Here is a 15,573-nt window from a genome sequence, read left to right as displayed (position 1 = left end):
ATCACATTTAAATTTTCCGTAAACAACTAGTTTTCCGGATATTAAGCAATGTAATTCTTTGTTATAAGTTGTGGCCATTGTTGTACGCGCAAGCGCACACGGCAAAAATATGGACACCACTTATAACAAAGAATTACATTAATATCCGAAAAATTACTTGTTTACGGAAATTTTAAATGTAATATTCGTTTTCAGCACACTCGAAAACCCCTACTTTCGTGTTTTGTTTACAAAATAGGGTGAAAAAGGAGGGGGGAGTGCTTATGCACTTTTGATACCGTGCTATTTTAAAGATTAAATTCAGGTTTCACGATATCTTTTTATTATTATTATTATTATTATTATTATTATTATTATTATTATTATTATTATTATTATTATTATTAAATTGGTGGAAACACAGAATAGTTACAAACCATCCACCCCTCCCTATGTTAAGAACGGCTTTTGAAATAATGACGTTATTTCAGCACGGTAGTAAAAGTACATAAGTACAAAAAAAAAAAAGAAAAAAAAAAGCAATTCCATGTTTACAAAATGGGTGATCGAGTTACTATAACGTTGTAACTGAAAAGTGAGCACCCCTTTCAAATGTCGAAATAATGACTTCAATTTATTATTATTATTATTATTATTATTATTATTATTATTATTATTATTATTATTATTTTAAATAATCTGGTTTATTAGTGCCCAATCAATAATAATCCACTGAAAAAAATTGCAAAAAAAAAAAGAAAAGAAAAAACAGAAAAAAAATAGAGGGGTGACACTTATTCAGGTCCACCTTTATCGTTATTAATTGATTTATTGTTAATATTTATTGTTATTAATATTTATTGTTATTGATTTATTGAAATTAAAAATGCCATAGCGTAAACGAGCAAAAAAAAAAAAAAATCGAATTAAAAATAATTCAATTATGGAATTAAAGTCGCCATAATACTGCAATGCCTATTTGTAAACAAGTCAACCATTTTAATATTTATTACTAAAAGCAAGATTACTCGTGATTATTCTAGATTTTAAAAAGAATTGGAAAGCATTTAAGCTGCTGAATAAAGTCATTGATCTCGACCTTGACACTCGGGTTCAATTAATAAATTAATTTACCGAATGATACTGTAATAATCAAATTTAACTTTCAAAATCCTATTTAGTTGCTTATAAGTAAAAGTCGCATTTTTTTAAGATTAAAAAATAAAGAAAGAAAGAAAGATGAAAGTAAAAATTCTCGGACACTTCTGCAGTTTACGGTCCGTGCTATTCTTTTTTTTTTTTAGATAAGATTTTCTACTTAAATTCAATTTTTACGGTATCTTCCGTTTATTAAATTGTAAGGTGAAAGTACAAAAGTTACAAAATGACCTCCCCTCCCATGTTAAGAATGGGTTTCTAAATAATAATGTTATTATTTCAGCACGGTCCGTATTCTGTATGCCATTACTGAACAATGACCAGTAAGTTCAGCCAAGAATAAATTAAACAATTTTTCCAGTTTTTCTTAAGTCAGGGTAAATATAGAATAAAAATAAATAAATCAATAAATATGGATATATTTCCAAGTTCGTTATTTATTTTATTTTATTTTTATTTTTTCAAGATGAAAAATGGTCGTCAGTTTTTAGGATAGCATTGTTGTTGTTTTTTGTTGTTGTTTTTTTTTTATGCCTTGTTACGATAGAGTCGACAGTTGTTTTTTTATAAATATGTTGTTTTAAGTAAAAACAGTACTTATTTAATTGTCATGTCGAAAACAGGGTATTATTATACAAACACCGTGACAGCGTTAGGGTTAGGGTTAGGGTTAGGGTTAGGGGGTTAGGGTTAGGGTTAGGATTAGGGTTAGGGTTAGGGTTAGGGTTAATTCGCTGTCACGGTGTTTGTATAATATTACCGAAAACAGTGACATATTCAAAAATTACGAAAATTCATCGAGTAGAAAATTATTTATAGTTAAAAGTAATTTTTACGGAAAATTAGGGAAATGGTCTTATTTTCCCTAGATGTGAACACCTTGAAAATTGCGAATACAGGGGATATATTTATCCCTTTTCATCACTTTAGCTGATAGCGATAGACTTTTTAAAACTAAAAACACAATAGTAGTTGTTTTATTCGATGAATTTTCGTAATTTTTTGATATATTACTATTTTCGACACAACAATTAAGTAAGTACTGTTGTTTTGGTTTAAAATTACAATTTTTTACAAAAATCGATCTGTTGACTCTATATTACCAAGCACGTTTTTTCTTAAACAAAATTAATGTAAAATAAATAATTAGGAAATAATTAAAGATTATTATTATTCATTTATTTTATTGTATTTTATTTTTTTGGTTGGCATTTCCAGGGAAAAGAACAGGGGGTGGGGGTGAATTACATTTGTCTTACCTGATAACTGAGGGATTCACCTTGCGTATCATCACCGGAAGAATTTCTCGACACGAAAAGAGTGTGATTATTCAGGTAAGTTACATCTTGTCCGCTCAGTTTGAAAAACGATGAACCCTCGCCTCCTTCTGCGACAGATGTAACCAGCATCATCCTTTTGTCGGCGAGAGGTTTCGAGTCACCGCCGTCTTCATCAGGGCGAATTAACGTGTCAATCAGGCTGTTGCTCACCGAGGATGAAGATGAAAAGAATCGGGATGCAGACTGATGTAGGGAAAATGGATTATTAGTCGATAAAAAGGACATCTTTTTTTGTTGTTTTTTTTTTTGTTTTTTTTTTTTTTGCTGTACACTCCAAGGGAACCGCAAACGCGGACTTTTTTTTTTTGAAAAATATTTAAAAAAAAAACAAACAAAAACGCTCAATTAAATTAAATTTAAAAAATAATAATCGCTGTTTTTATGGAAAATATTAAAATAAGCCGAATCCGTGTCTGTTGAGGTGGACTGACCTACAAGGAAGATGAGGCGACATGGCTAAACGTTCGTTAGATATCTATCCTTTTTTTTTTTTCATATATATATATATATATATTATAATCTCGTCGGAAGTAACGAGAGATAACGAAATTTTAAAAAGAAAGAAAACACTGTGTGTGACATGATCTACAAATGTCCGTAAAAAATTGAGTGCATCAATCTCCACACATTTCTTTCTTATTTTTTCTCCCTCTTCTCTCCTCCTACTCCCTTTCTCTTTCTTTTTCTCCTTCCCTCTCATCTCTTCTCCTCCTACTCATTGTCTGTCCGCCTCTACTACCCCTTCCCCCCGTTAAAGCTGCTATGAGCGCAACTGCTGGTTTACAAGTCAGTGCGCGGCTCCTTGCCGAGAGAAAGAGTGCGTTTTTTTTAATCCCTTGCCGGCGGCGCGGATCAAAGAAAGAGAGATAGATAGATAGATAGATAGATAGATAGATAGATAGATAGATAGATAGATAGATAGATAGATAGATAGATAGACGGACAGATGGATAGGGGGAGGAGAACACAAAATTCTGAATGAACGAAGTCTTTCTAACGAATCAAAAGTAAAAGAAATTTAAAAAAAAAAAAAAAATCCAGCATATTTCAGTTTTTGAGAAAAATGAGATAGAAAAAAAGACGTTCCTCAATCGTATAAAAAAGAAACTGATTTTGACTGCTGTAAAAATGCGACTGTCTGCATTATTGTTATGCAGGACAATAGACAACACGATTAAAATATCTATATCAATAAAATTGTGTAATCACTTCATCTATGTATGTGTGTTACCCGTCTCTACATAAGTTACATATTATTTTTTACTAAGGTTTTAATTTGTTAAAAACGGGCAAAAGTTATAGCCCGTTGATTTAGAATAAGTGCTTTATGCAAAATTGATTGATGAATATGATTAAACTTGTGTTCATTTTTGCATTAAATACTAATCCCTATTAATCACTAACGGAACATGGACAGATACCGTAATGCATAGTTTGCTGCACCTTATCATAACAAAGATCCGTACAAAATTTCAGCTAGATCGGACCAGTAGTTTCCGGGAAAAATTGGACAGACAGATAGGCAGACTAAAAGAAGTATACTATACATTACTATTAAACGAAATTGTTAAAATCTTCTTCAAAATAATAAATTAGGAAATGAAATCTACTTGGTTCTTCGTAATCAAACGGATTGTTCAAAAGGAAATGAATTAGTTACTTTGTGATCCTTCGGAATTTGAAAAGAATTTGAAAGCATTTAAACTAGCCGAAACGGTTGTCCTCATGTGTTGAAAGTTTTGGAATCTATCCATATCCTATCATTTCATGAATAGAGATTAAAATAACAATTAGTTAGTATTTATCTCCCCAAGCCCCCCCCACACACCCATCAAGATCTGACATAAGGTTGAAAAATAGGGATTGATAATACACCGCACAAGAAGAGGTGCACCCCAGTCGACAAAAAATGCCTGAGTAACCCTGTCAGCATTATTCTGTAGGGGCGCTTCAGGAGATTAGCAATTTAGTTTTAAAATAATTTCATTCAATTACTAATTTAATGAGCAAAGGATGCCATAATAATTACATGAGCATCGTTAAATTTAACTTCAAAATTTTATCTTTAAAATAATAATAATAATAATTTGGAATGAAAAAAATCAATTCAATTCAATATGAATATATATATATATATATATATATATATACATATATATATATATATATATATATATATATATATATATATATATATATATAATTGTTTTGTAATACCCACAAACAGTAGTGTTTCATCCTCCACAAATCATCAGTACAGGAAGTTACGCTTGCTGCTGGTCGCGGGATTCGAACCTCATCTCAATTCTGTCTCCATTTGCAATTTCAGGGCCACCGTCAGTCGCAACAATATTCAAGTGAAATTGAACATTTATAAATGTCGATCTAGAGTGATCATGTAAAGAAATATGCTTCTTAAAGGGGCGAAATATATATATATATATATATATATATATATATATATATATAAAGCTGAACGTGTGTGTGTGTGTGTGTGTGTGTGTGTGTGTGTGTGTGTGTGTGTGTGTGTGTGGTCACGAATAGGCTCCTATATGGTTTTTAAAAAAAATGATTACATATTATGATAGAAGATGTATCGAGGATCAGGAATGGGTATGTTTGATCTGGCAGGACGGTGGTTCATAAAAATTGTGGGGTCTGCGTTCGCGCATGGACCCCAAAGTATGGAAATAAAAAATGAAAAAAAAAAAACGTTTACAAGGGTTTTTCATATAGATGTACACAAGAACACTTTGATAAGTATGTTTCAACTTAAATAGGGATGGTATAATAAAATTGTAGGGTCTGCGTTCGCGCCTGTACTCCATGGAAATATGGCATAAACTTTAACAAAGACTTTTCATATCTATTTGCGTAAGTAAACTTTGATAATTATGTTTCAGTTTGAAGAAATATAGTATAATAAAATTATTGGTTGTTCGTTCGCGCCTGACCTCCATAGAATGTAAATATGTCACAAAGTTTGACAAGTTTTTTTAAAAGGGGTGAGTGTCCACAATAACACCTTAACTTTGATCTTAATTCACGTTAGCTTTTATTTATTTTTTTGAGTTGAATCATATTGTGTCGAATAAATTCACCTCATAAATTCACGTTCTTATTAAAGTGAAAGCCAAAACAAAACAAAAAAAAGTCGGAACTTTAGACAATTCTCGACAAAAATTTTGCATAACTCTGTTTTTTTCCTTCTCCACTTGCACGTGGCACTCTTTCGAAAATAGATAAATAGATAAATAATAAAAAAAAAATAAGAACGTTACTTGTTATCGTGTCAAAAGAAGGAAAAAATCCTGCTCACGTGATTACGTGTCTGTTTAAAAACATTTACATACCCTTTTTATTTTTATTTATATATCTGTTTAAGCTTTTTTTTTGTCAGTGTACTAGAAGGAATTCAGTTGATTACAACCCTTTCTGCGTGTTCTTTACATTACAATAGTACAATCCTGAATCCGACGGCTCAATACTACACCGTTCAATACTGTAAAACTGAATCGAAGCTGTTCTGCTTGAAAAGGGCGCCATTTTCTTCTTATTTATATTTATATCGATTCTTTGCTCTGAAAAACTAAAGTAATTACGTGTTTACTTTTTTAATATCCCAGTTTGCTGTTTCGGATTATTTTACTAAAGTAAGTAAAACTTCATTATTTTTCCAAACATTTTTTGTTTCTTTGTTTTTCGATATTTCATCGATATTATTTAGTAAGAGTGTTTAGCAAAAAAGCCAAATAACGACTACCCGAAAAAATAAATATACAAGAAATAAATGTTACCATAGTCAATAAAAGTTCAGTTCATGTTTTTTTTTAAATAGTTTTTAATGCTCTTTACTTGAAATAATTTCAGTGAACCGAAATTAAAACGAAATTTGAGGCGATAACTACTTAAATGAATTTTTATATAAACTACACATGCCATAATCGAATATTCCTCAAGCACAAAATAACGGAAAACATTATAATATGTTTATAAATATTCCTTACGTTGACGGTATTCTCTTAAATTGTTAACACAGAATGCTCAGGTTCCCCTCCTTCAAATATAAAACGGGGCTCTCCATTTCAAAGTCGCTGCCATTTTGATCTTTTTTTTTAAACCGGTTCGTGAATTAAAAAAGCATCTTTTTTTACAAACTACTTAAAAATACAAACCAATGAACTTTTCTACCATAAAAGTAATTTTTATTGACTATGGTGGCATTTATTTCTTGTATATTTATATTATTATATATATAACATTTTCTCTTTGTAAGGAAACATCATTTTGTTGGTCACCTTGGCTACGAATGGAAACAAAGTTGATATAAAAAAATATATTTTCTCGAATATTATCTTTACTTTCATCATATTTTGCTTAGGGTAAAATTTTTGAGTATCAAAACCTATCTCTTTACAATCCCCTCCTTTTCATAACCTATCATACTTTCATCAATCACAGTCTATTTTCTGTAGGCTGTTTTTGAACCCAGTCAACGACGGGTATTCTGCTAGTATATATATATATATATATATATATATATATATATATATATATATATATATATATATATAAGAACAAGTGGTTAACAAAACATGTTTAAAACACTTTGAAAAAGAGTTAAAAACATATTTAATTTTAAAAAGGAAGCACAAAATAAGTGGATAGTCCTTAATCTGCGTAGTTTCAAAGAAATATTTTCCTTCTCATCAGAGGATAGGAATTAGCAAAATGTGGGATCGGATTTTGCTTGCAAAAGTATTTAATGAAACTACAAGTAAGTCATAGATCTTACTTAGTAAAAAATAGTGAAGCAGAGGGAATAGGAGGAAGAAAAAGGTGATTTCACGTGAATGGATAGTCTGGTGAAGGGTAAAATATCCAATAACGGTAAAATCCAAAAGAGTTGATTAAATTTCCATTTCCACAAGTAAAATCCAAAGGAATCGCGTTAATGGAAGATGGTTCAAAGTAATCCAAAAGGCAGAATTCTGTGGAATAATTCACAAATGGGTACAAGGAAAAAGGGAATAAGTTCAAATAATATTATTAAAAGTTTAAACAGTTTTGTAAGTATGGGTGCTAGTTCTGGTTGAAGTTTTTTTAGTACTATAATTGGGATACCGTCTCTTACTTTTGGACGTTCCTATTTTGAAAATAAGTGAATAATTGCTATAATTTTTTTCTATCCTTTGCAAATAATTCAAATTTTAGTATGTTATTATGGATGATAACGGCTACCAGTTGTCAAAATTTCAGCTTTTCACAGTTGTTATTTCTAACAAATATTAGCTTTTAAAATTTTGTCCCTTAGTTTTGGACGCTACTTTATATATGGGAAAGAAAAGAAATTATGACAAAGAGAAATTAAAAATTACAATTAAATTTATTTGTCTGCAGAATACTCCAAAAACACTTTAAACAGTTACATTAAATTTAGCTTAAATTTGCAGTTTTTGAAAAAATTACAAGTGCAGACTTTCTTTTTGCCGCACACACACACACACACACACACACACACACACACACACATATATATATATATATATTGGAGAGTTAGTCTAATTTTTTTAAGTTGTAATTTGACAGAAACAATACTGCCTGAAGTATTTTATTTATTTATTTATTTTTACATAGATATTTTTTCTTTTTTTTTTTTGAAGGAAAAAAATAAGATTTGAAAATATTTACTTTTGAGCAAAATTTCTTTTTTTTTCTTTTCCTTTTTTTTTTTTTGTTTGTTTTATTACTAATTGGCGGCATTTATCCGGCCCTGGGCGGGATGCATAGAATAAAAAAATTCAAATATAATCATATTAACTATATATTTTTGTGGAAATATATTTCTTCAATTGAATTTCACCTTTTATTTGTACCAATCCTTTAATTTATGAAGCTCAATGTAATTACAGAGCGTATAACAAATAAATAACAAATGTCTATATTCTAAATTTCAAGATGTTGATCATCTTACAATTTATTCCTTTAAGTACGTTGACATGCGCAATTCTTGACAGCACCTGGATAGTTAAGAGCTGAACAGATTAATTGATTGATATAATAATTAAATAAATAATTTTGCGCTATGAAACAGGTACTGTGAAGTATGTCAATAAAATAATAAACTGTAAGATAGTTAAAATCTTGAAATTTGGAATATGGACTTTTGTCATTTATTTGTTATATTAACTATTTCTTTTATCCAACTCTTTAAAGTTTGGTTTAGTATTCCTTTATTTTCATTTTTTATTTCAATAAATGTTCGATTAATACAATACATAAATAAATAAAATAAAATAAATACAAATAATTCAATGTGTATTTATCAAAGTTACGCATAGGTGAGAAACACACAGACAGGCACATGATAGTTATGTTACAGGAGAGGACGTATAGTGTCTGCCTTTGCAACTTGTTAGACACAACGGCGATGTATAACAATGGGCGAAGAAGCATGACAAACGAAAGCCTTTAGTTAGATGTAAAAATAGCCATTTGTATTTGGCCAGAAATGGCAATTATAAATGATTAGGTTCGGTCGCTTACGTTGCAAGAACGTTTATGTTGAGTGCCTAGTTGTCTTGCTTCTTCAATGATGATGGTCAGTTTTGATGTCGCATTGTGGTTCTAGAATTTCACTGCAGGTCTGGACACTTATTCAATGGTGTAGGTTATATATGGACACTTTTTCAAAGGTGCTGGTTATATACGGACATTTTTTCAATGGTACTGGTTATATACGGAGCCTTTTCAACAGTGATGGTTATATATGGACATTTTGTCAATTGTGCTTATTATATATGGGCACCTTTTCAACAGTGATGGTTATATATGGATACTTTTTCAATGGTGCTGGTTATATATGGACACTTTTTCAATGGTGCTGGTTATATATGAACAATAAACACTTTTTGAATTGTGCTGGTTACATATGGACACTTATTCAACAGTTCTGAGTATATATGGACACTGGAGTGAGGATATGCAAGAGGGCAACGTATGTAGTACATCCCCTGCCCACATCAAAACCCTAGTCAAATTTAAAGCATTTTTATAACTGAGTAACCCCAATTAAATCTGAAATCCCTGTATGTCAAATTCACATTCTCCTACTGATTGAATCTATACACACGAGTATGTTTTAGATTTAGAGTGGCCATTCATCATCATCATCATCATCGGCGGTCACTCGTGTCCGAGTAAGACTGTCCTCCGTTGTGGCTTCTGTGGGTCCTCAGGTGAGCATAGAGCCCAATCCTAGACCCAATTTGTCTTGTGCAATTTGGGCAGATAAAGGTAGTGGTGGTGGGGTGGGGTTGGGTGTGTCTGGTTAATAATCTGTCCTTTCTGTGCTTGCGTTTATCCTCAGCAGCTTGATTTAGGTCACTACTATAAAGCGCAGCACCTTTGTGGACAGCGCTCCTCCATGCCAACCTGCTGCCAGCCACGTCGTCCCATGTCTCAAGGTCCATGTGAAACCGCTTTAGATTTGCTTTGATGTTGTTCCTTATACCTCATCTTTTGGCCACCCTGGGCACGCTTTCCCTCAACAAGCTGAGAGTAGAAAATCTGTTTTGGGAGGCGGAGATCCGGCATTCGGACAACATGACCAGTCCATCTGAGCTGGCGTTGAGCAACAGTAGTGGTGATAGTGGGAATGCCAGCCTCACTCAGGATGCTGGTGTTGGTGCGTCGGTCCTTCCAACTAATTCTGAGGATTTTTCGGAGGCATCTTTGGTGGTACGTCTCCAGGGTTTTTACGTGCCTCCTGTATGTGGTCCAGGTCTCCGATCCATAGAGAAGAGTGGGCAGCAAGACAGCTTTATATACCATGATTTTGGTCTTTGCCAGAAGGTCACGGTTCTCAAATACTCTCTTCCTTAGCCTTGAGAAAGCCCCACTGGCACAGCTGAGACGGTGTTGTATTTCATCATCTATGTTGGCTTTTGATGATAGGATGCTGCCTAGGTATGGGAAGTGGTCCACATTTTCCAGTCTAGCGTTGTCAATGGAGATGTTTGGGGGTGAGACTGGAGTACTGTTTGGTGGTGATTGATGGAGGATTTGGGTTTTTTTTATATTAATTGTTAGTCCTAGCTGTTTGTACGCCCTTGTGAAGGCAACCAGTGTACACTGTAGGTCCTCTTCTGAGAGGGCTACAAGGGCGTTATCGTCTGCATACTGTAGCTCCATAATGGATATGGTGTTCGTTCGACCTTTGGCCCTAAATCTGTTGATGTTAAAAAGTCACCCGTCAGTTCTGTACATAATCCGAACTCCATGGGGAAGATGTTTGTCCGTGAGATGGAGGATAGCAGTAATGAAGATGGAGAACAGGGTTGGGGCAATGACACATCCCTGTTTCACTCCCGTGTCAACCCTGAAGGGCTCTGTTTCATCTCCACTACTACTGAGGACTGTAGCTGACATATTGTCATGTAGCAGTCTCAGTACCCGAATGTACCTCTCTGGGCATCCAAACCTTGCAAGAACCAGCCAAAGGGCTTGACGGTTCACAGAGTCAAAGGCTTTAGTAAGGTCTATAAAAGCCATGTATAATGGTAAATTTTGCTCCCTGCACTTTTCTTGGAGTTGACGAGCAGTGAAGATCATGTCCATCGTGCCTCTATTTGGTCGAAAACCACTTTGGGACTCGGGAAGGATGGTTTCTGCAAGGGGTGTAAGCCTGTTGGCCAAAACCCGAGCTAGGGCTTTCCCTGTGGTAGAGAGGAGAGAAATGCCCCGGTAGTTCCCACAGTTTGCCTTGTCTCCCTTCTTAAAGATGGAGACAACTAGGGCATCTCTAAGTTGTGCAGGGATTTTCTCTTGTTCCCATATTTTGAGCAGCAGGGCATGGATGTGTCTGAGAAGATCAGGCCCGCCTTTCTTCAGGATTTCTGCTGGGATGCCGTCAGAACCAGCCGCCTTATTGTTTTTCATCTTCCTAATTGCATCCCGCACCTCTTCCAGACTGGGTGGTTCTCCCATGGCCATTACACACACATATGAATACTATTCTTTCTAGCTTTCTATTATCTCAACCTGATCTTCTACCCCTCCCTCCCATCCGTTTCTATTCATTTTTATATCTCAACACAAACTCAAATCTGCACCCCTATTGGGTCTTATTTACATACACCCAGATCTTATTTTTCACAACATTTGACGAAACCTCGTCATATTAACTTCCTGTGACGAGGAAGACCTGCTATTTTCATTGCAAAGTTTGCTTTCATATAAGCTGTATCGCTTTAACAAGTGCTTAGTTACTAGTAACTAGCTGACTGAAACATGCTCATGACTATGTAGCAACATATTACTGCTTATGTAAAAACAAATAAACAGTATATATATATATATATATATATATATATATATATATATATATATATATATATATAGAGAGAGAGAGAGAGAGAGAGAGAGAGAGAGAGAGAGAGAGAGGGGACACTTTAGAAGAATGATATGCAATAAAATTCTGTTTTACACTTGTAAAAAATGCCACAGAAACGTATGGAATGTTCCAGAATGTTTTGGACCATCTTGCATGAATCGAGCATCAGTTTTTGAGTTGCATAGGAGATTCAAGAAAGGAAGGGTGTCTGTGAGGGATGATGAGCGGTGTGGAAGAAGTAAGGAAGTCAGATCACAAGAGTTTATTGGCCAAATAAAGTAGTTCATGAATAGGAACCGTTGTGTGTCTATAGAGAAAACAAGTGCACAGTTTGATGTCAGTGTGGGAACTGTACAAACAATTATTCATGAGAAACTGAAGATGCGGAAGATTTGCGCAAAGTTTATCCAAGGGGGCATAGAGAAGATCAGAAAAAAAGGGAATATTTGACCAAGATGGGCATCAAAACAGTTCCTCACCCTCCCAGACCGTCCAGACGTTGCTCCCTGTGACTTTTAGTTATTCCCTAAGCTAATAGAAAATCTTATAAGCTGTCGTTATGAAAAAATTGAGGAGATGAAAGAGACAGTGATGAGGGTCATTGACACACTTACACAGGAGGACTTCCATGAGTTGTTGGAATGGTATAACAAGTACATGGCAGCAAGAGGAGATTACTCCAAAAGTTTCATGTGTGTACTATCAATAAAAGTTTCATTTGTGTACTATCAATAAAAGTTTCATGTTTGTACTATCAATAAAAGTTTCATTTGTGTACTATCAATAAAAGTTTCATGTGTGTACTATCAATAAGTGTTTCATGTGTGTATTATCAATGAAAGTTTCATGTGAGTACAATCAATAAACGTTTCATGTGTGTACTATCAATAAAAGTTTCATGTGTGTACTATCAATAAAATTTCATGTGAGTACTATCAATAAAAGTTTCATGTGAGTACTATCAATAAAAGTTTCATGTTTGCATTATCAATAAAAGTTTCATGTGTGTACTATCAATGAAAGTTTCATGTGTGTACTATCAATGAAAGTTTCATGTGAGTACTATCAATAAAAGTTTCATGTGAGTACTATCAATAAAAGTTTCATGTGAGTACTATCAATAAAAGTTTCATGTGTGTACTATCAATGAAAGTTTCATGTGTGTACTATCAATAAAAGTTTCATGTGTGTACTATCAATAAAAGTTTCATGTGTGTTCTATCAATAAAATTTTCATGTGTGTACTATCAATGAAAGTTTCATGTGTGTACTATCAATAAAATTTTCATGTGTGTACTATCAATAAAAGTTTCATGTGTGTACTATCAATAAAATTTTCATGTGTGTACTATCAATGAAAGTTTCATGTGTGTACTATCAATAAAAGTTTCATGTGTGTACTATCAATAAAATTTTCATGTGTGTACTATCAATGAAAGTTTCATGTGTGTACTATCAATAAAATTTTCATGTGTGTACTATCAATAAAAGTTTCATGTGTGTACTATCAATAAAATTTCATGTGAGTACTATCAATAAAAGTTTCATGTGAGTACTATCAATAAAAGATTCATGTGAGTACTATCAATAAAAGTTTAATGTGTGTACTATCAATAAAAGTTTCATGTGAGTACTATCAATAAAAGTTTCATGTGTGTACTATCAATAAAAGTTTCATGTGTGTACTATCAATAAAAGTTTCATGTGAGTACTATCAATAAAAGTTTCATGGGTGTACTATCAATAAAAGTTTCATGTGAGTACTATCAATAAAATTTTCATGTGTGTATTATCAATAAAAGTTTCATGTGAGTACTATCAATAAAGTGTCATGTGTGTACTATCAATAAAAGTGTCATGTGTGTACTATCAATAAAGTGTCATGTGTGTTCTATCAATAAAAGTTTCATGTGTGTACTATCAATAAAAGTTTCATGTGTGTATTATCAATAAAAGTTTCATGTGTGTACTATCAATAAAAGTTTCACGTGTGTATTATCAATAAAAGTTTCATGTGTGTACTATCAATAAAGTGTCATGTGTGTACTATCAATAAAAGTTTCATGTGTGTACTATCAATAAAAGTTTCATGTGAGTACTATCAATAAAGTGTCATGTGTGTACTATCAATAAAAGTTTCATGTGTGTACTATCAATAAAAGTTTCATGTGTGTACTATCAATAAAAGTTTCATGTGAGTACTATCAATAAAAGTTTCATGTGTGTACTATCAATAAAAGTTTCATGTGAGTACTATCAATAAAAGTGTCATGTGTGTTCTATCAATAAAAGTTTCACGTGTGTATTATCAATAAAAGTTTCATGTGTGTACTATCAATAAAAGTTTCATGTGTGTACTATCAATAAAAGTTTCATGTGTGTACTATCAATAAAGGTTTCATGTGAGTACTATCAATAAAAGTTTCATGTGTGTACTATCAATAAAAGTTTCATGTGAGTACTATCAATAAAAGTTTCATTTGTGTACTATCAATGAAAGTTTCATGTGTGTACTATCAATAAAAGTTTCATGTGTGTACTATCAATAAAGTGTCATGTGTGTTCAATCAATAAAAGTTTCACGTGTGTATTATCAATAAAAGTTTCAGTTGTGTACTATCAATAAAAGTTTCATGTGTGTACTATCAATAAAAGTTTCATGTGTGTACTATCAATAAAAGTTTCATGTGTGTACTATCAATAAAAGTATCATGTGAGTACTATCAATAAAAGTTTCATGTGTGTACTATCAATAAAAGTTTCATGTGAGTACTATTAATAAAAGTTTCATGTGTGTACTATCAATAAAAGTTTCATGTGTGTACTATCAATAAAAGTTTCATGTGTGTACTATCAATAAAGTGTCATGTGTGTTCTATCAATAAAAGTTTCACGTGTGTATTATCAATAAAAGTTTCATGTGTGTACTATCAATAAAAGTTTTATGTGTGTACTATCAATAAAAGTTTCATGTGTGTACTATCAATAAAAGTTTCATGTGTGTACTATCAATAAAAGTTTCATGTGTGTACTATCAATAAAAGTTTCATGTGTGTACTATCAATAAAAGTTTCATGTGAGTACTATCAATAAAAGTTTAATGTGTGTACTATCAATAAAGTTTCATGTGAGTACTATCAATAAAAGTTTCATGTGTGTTCTATCAATAAAAGTTTCATGTGTGTACTATCAATAAAAGTTTCATGTGTGTACTATCAATAAAAGTTTCATTTGTGTTCTATCAATAAAGTTTCATGTGTGTACTATCAATAAAAGTTTCACGTGTGTATTATCAATAAAGTTTCATGTGTGTTCTATCAATAAAAGTTTCACGTGTGTATTATCAATAAAAGTTTCATGTGTGTACTATCAATAAAAGTTTCATGTGTGTACTATCAATAAAATTTCATGTGTGTACTATCAATAAAAGTTTCATGTGAGTACTATCAATAAAAGTTTCATGTGTGTACTATCAATAAAAGTTTCATGTGAGTACTATCAATAAAAGTTTCATGTGTGTACTATCAATAAAGTTTCATGTGAGTACTATCAATAAAAGTTTATTGTGTTTACTATCAATAAAAGTTTCATGTGTGTACTATCAATAAAATTTCATGTGAGTACTATCAATAAAAGTTTCATGTGAGTACTATCAATAAAAGTTTCATGTGAGTACTATCAATAAAAGTTTAATGTGTGTAC

The 15,573-nt window shown here is 32.3% G+C and overlaps 1 protein-coding gene across 2 annotated transcripts in view; it reads right to left on the bottom strand.

Annotated features, from left to right (window-relative positions):
* LOC145301029 (NIPA-like protein 2) overlaps positions 1–2,835 on the bottom strand; it is a 122,362-nt gene extending 119,527 nt beyond the window's left edge. For both annotated transcript variants that reach the window (XM_080144537.1, XM_080144539.1), the window contains exon 1: positions 2,397–2,835. In XM_080144537.1, the coding sequence (XP_080000663.1) occupies positions 2,397–2,702 (306 nt within the window). In that variant the 5' untranslated portion in view covers positions 2,703–2,835. The remainder of the gene's footprint in view (positions 1–2,396) is intronic.
* Between the last annotated feature and the right edge of the window lie 12,738 nt (positions 2,836–15,573).

Source organism: Euprymna scolopes, chromosome 2 (assembly GCF_053919585.1).
Source record: "Euprymna scolopes isolate OS-2025 chromosome 2, ASM5391958v1, whole genome shotgun sequence".
In the NCBI taxonomy this organism is placed as follows: domain Eukaryota; kingdom Metazoa; phylum Mollusca; class Cephalopoda; order Sepiida; family Sepiolidae; genus Euprymna; species Euprymna scolopes.
The sequence above is the reverse complement of the archived record's forward strand: the minus strand, read 5'-3'. Positions and strand labels throughout refer to the sequence as shown.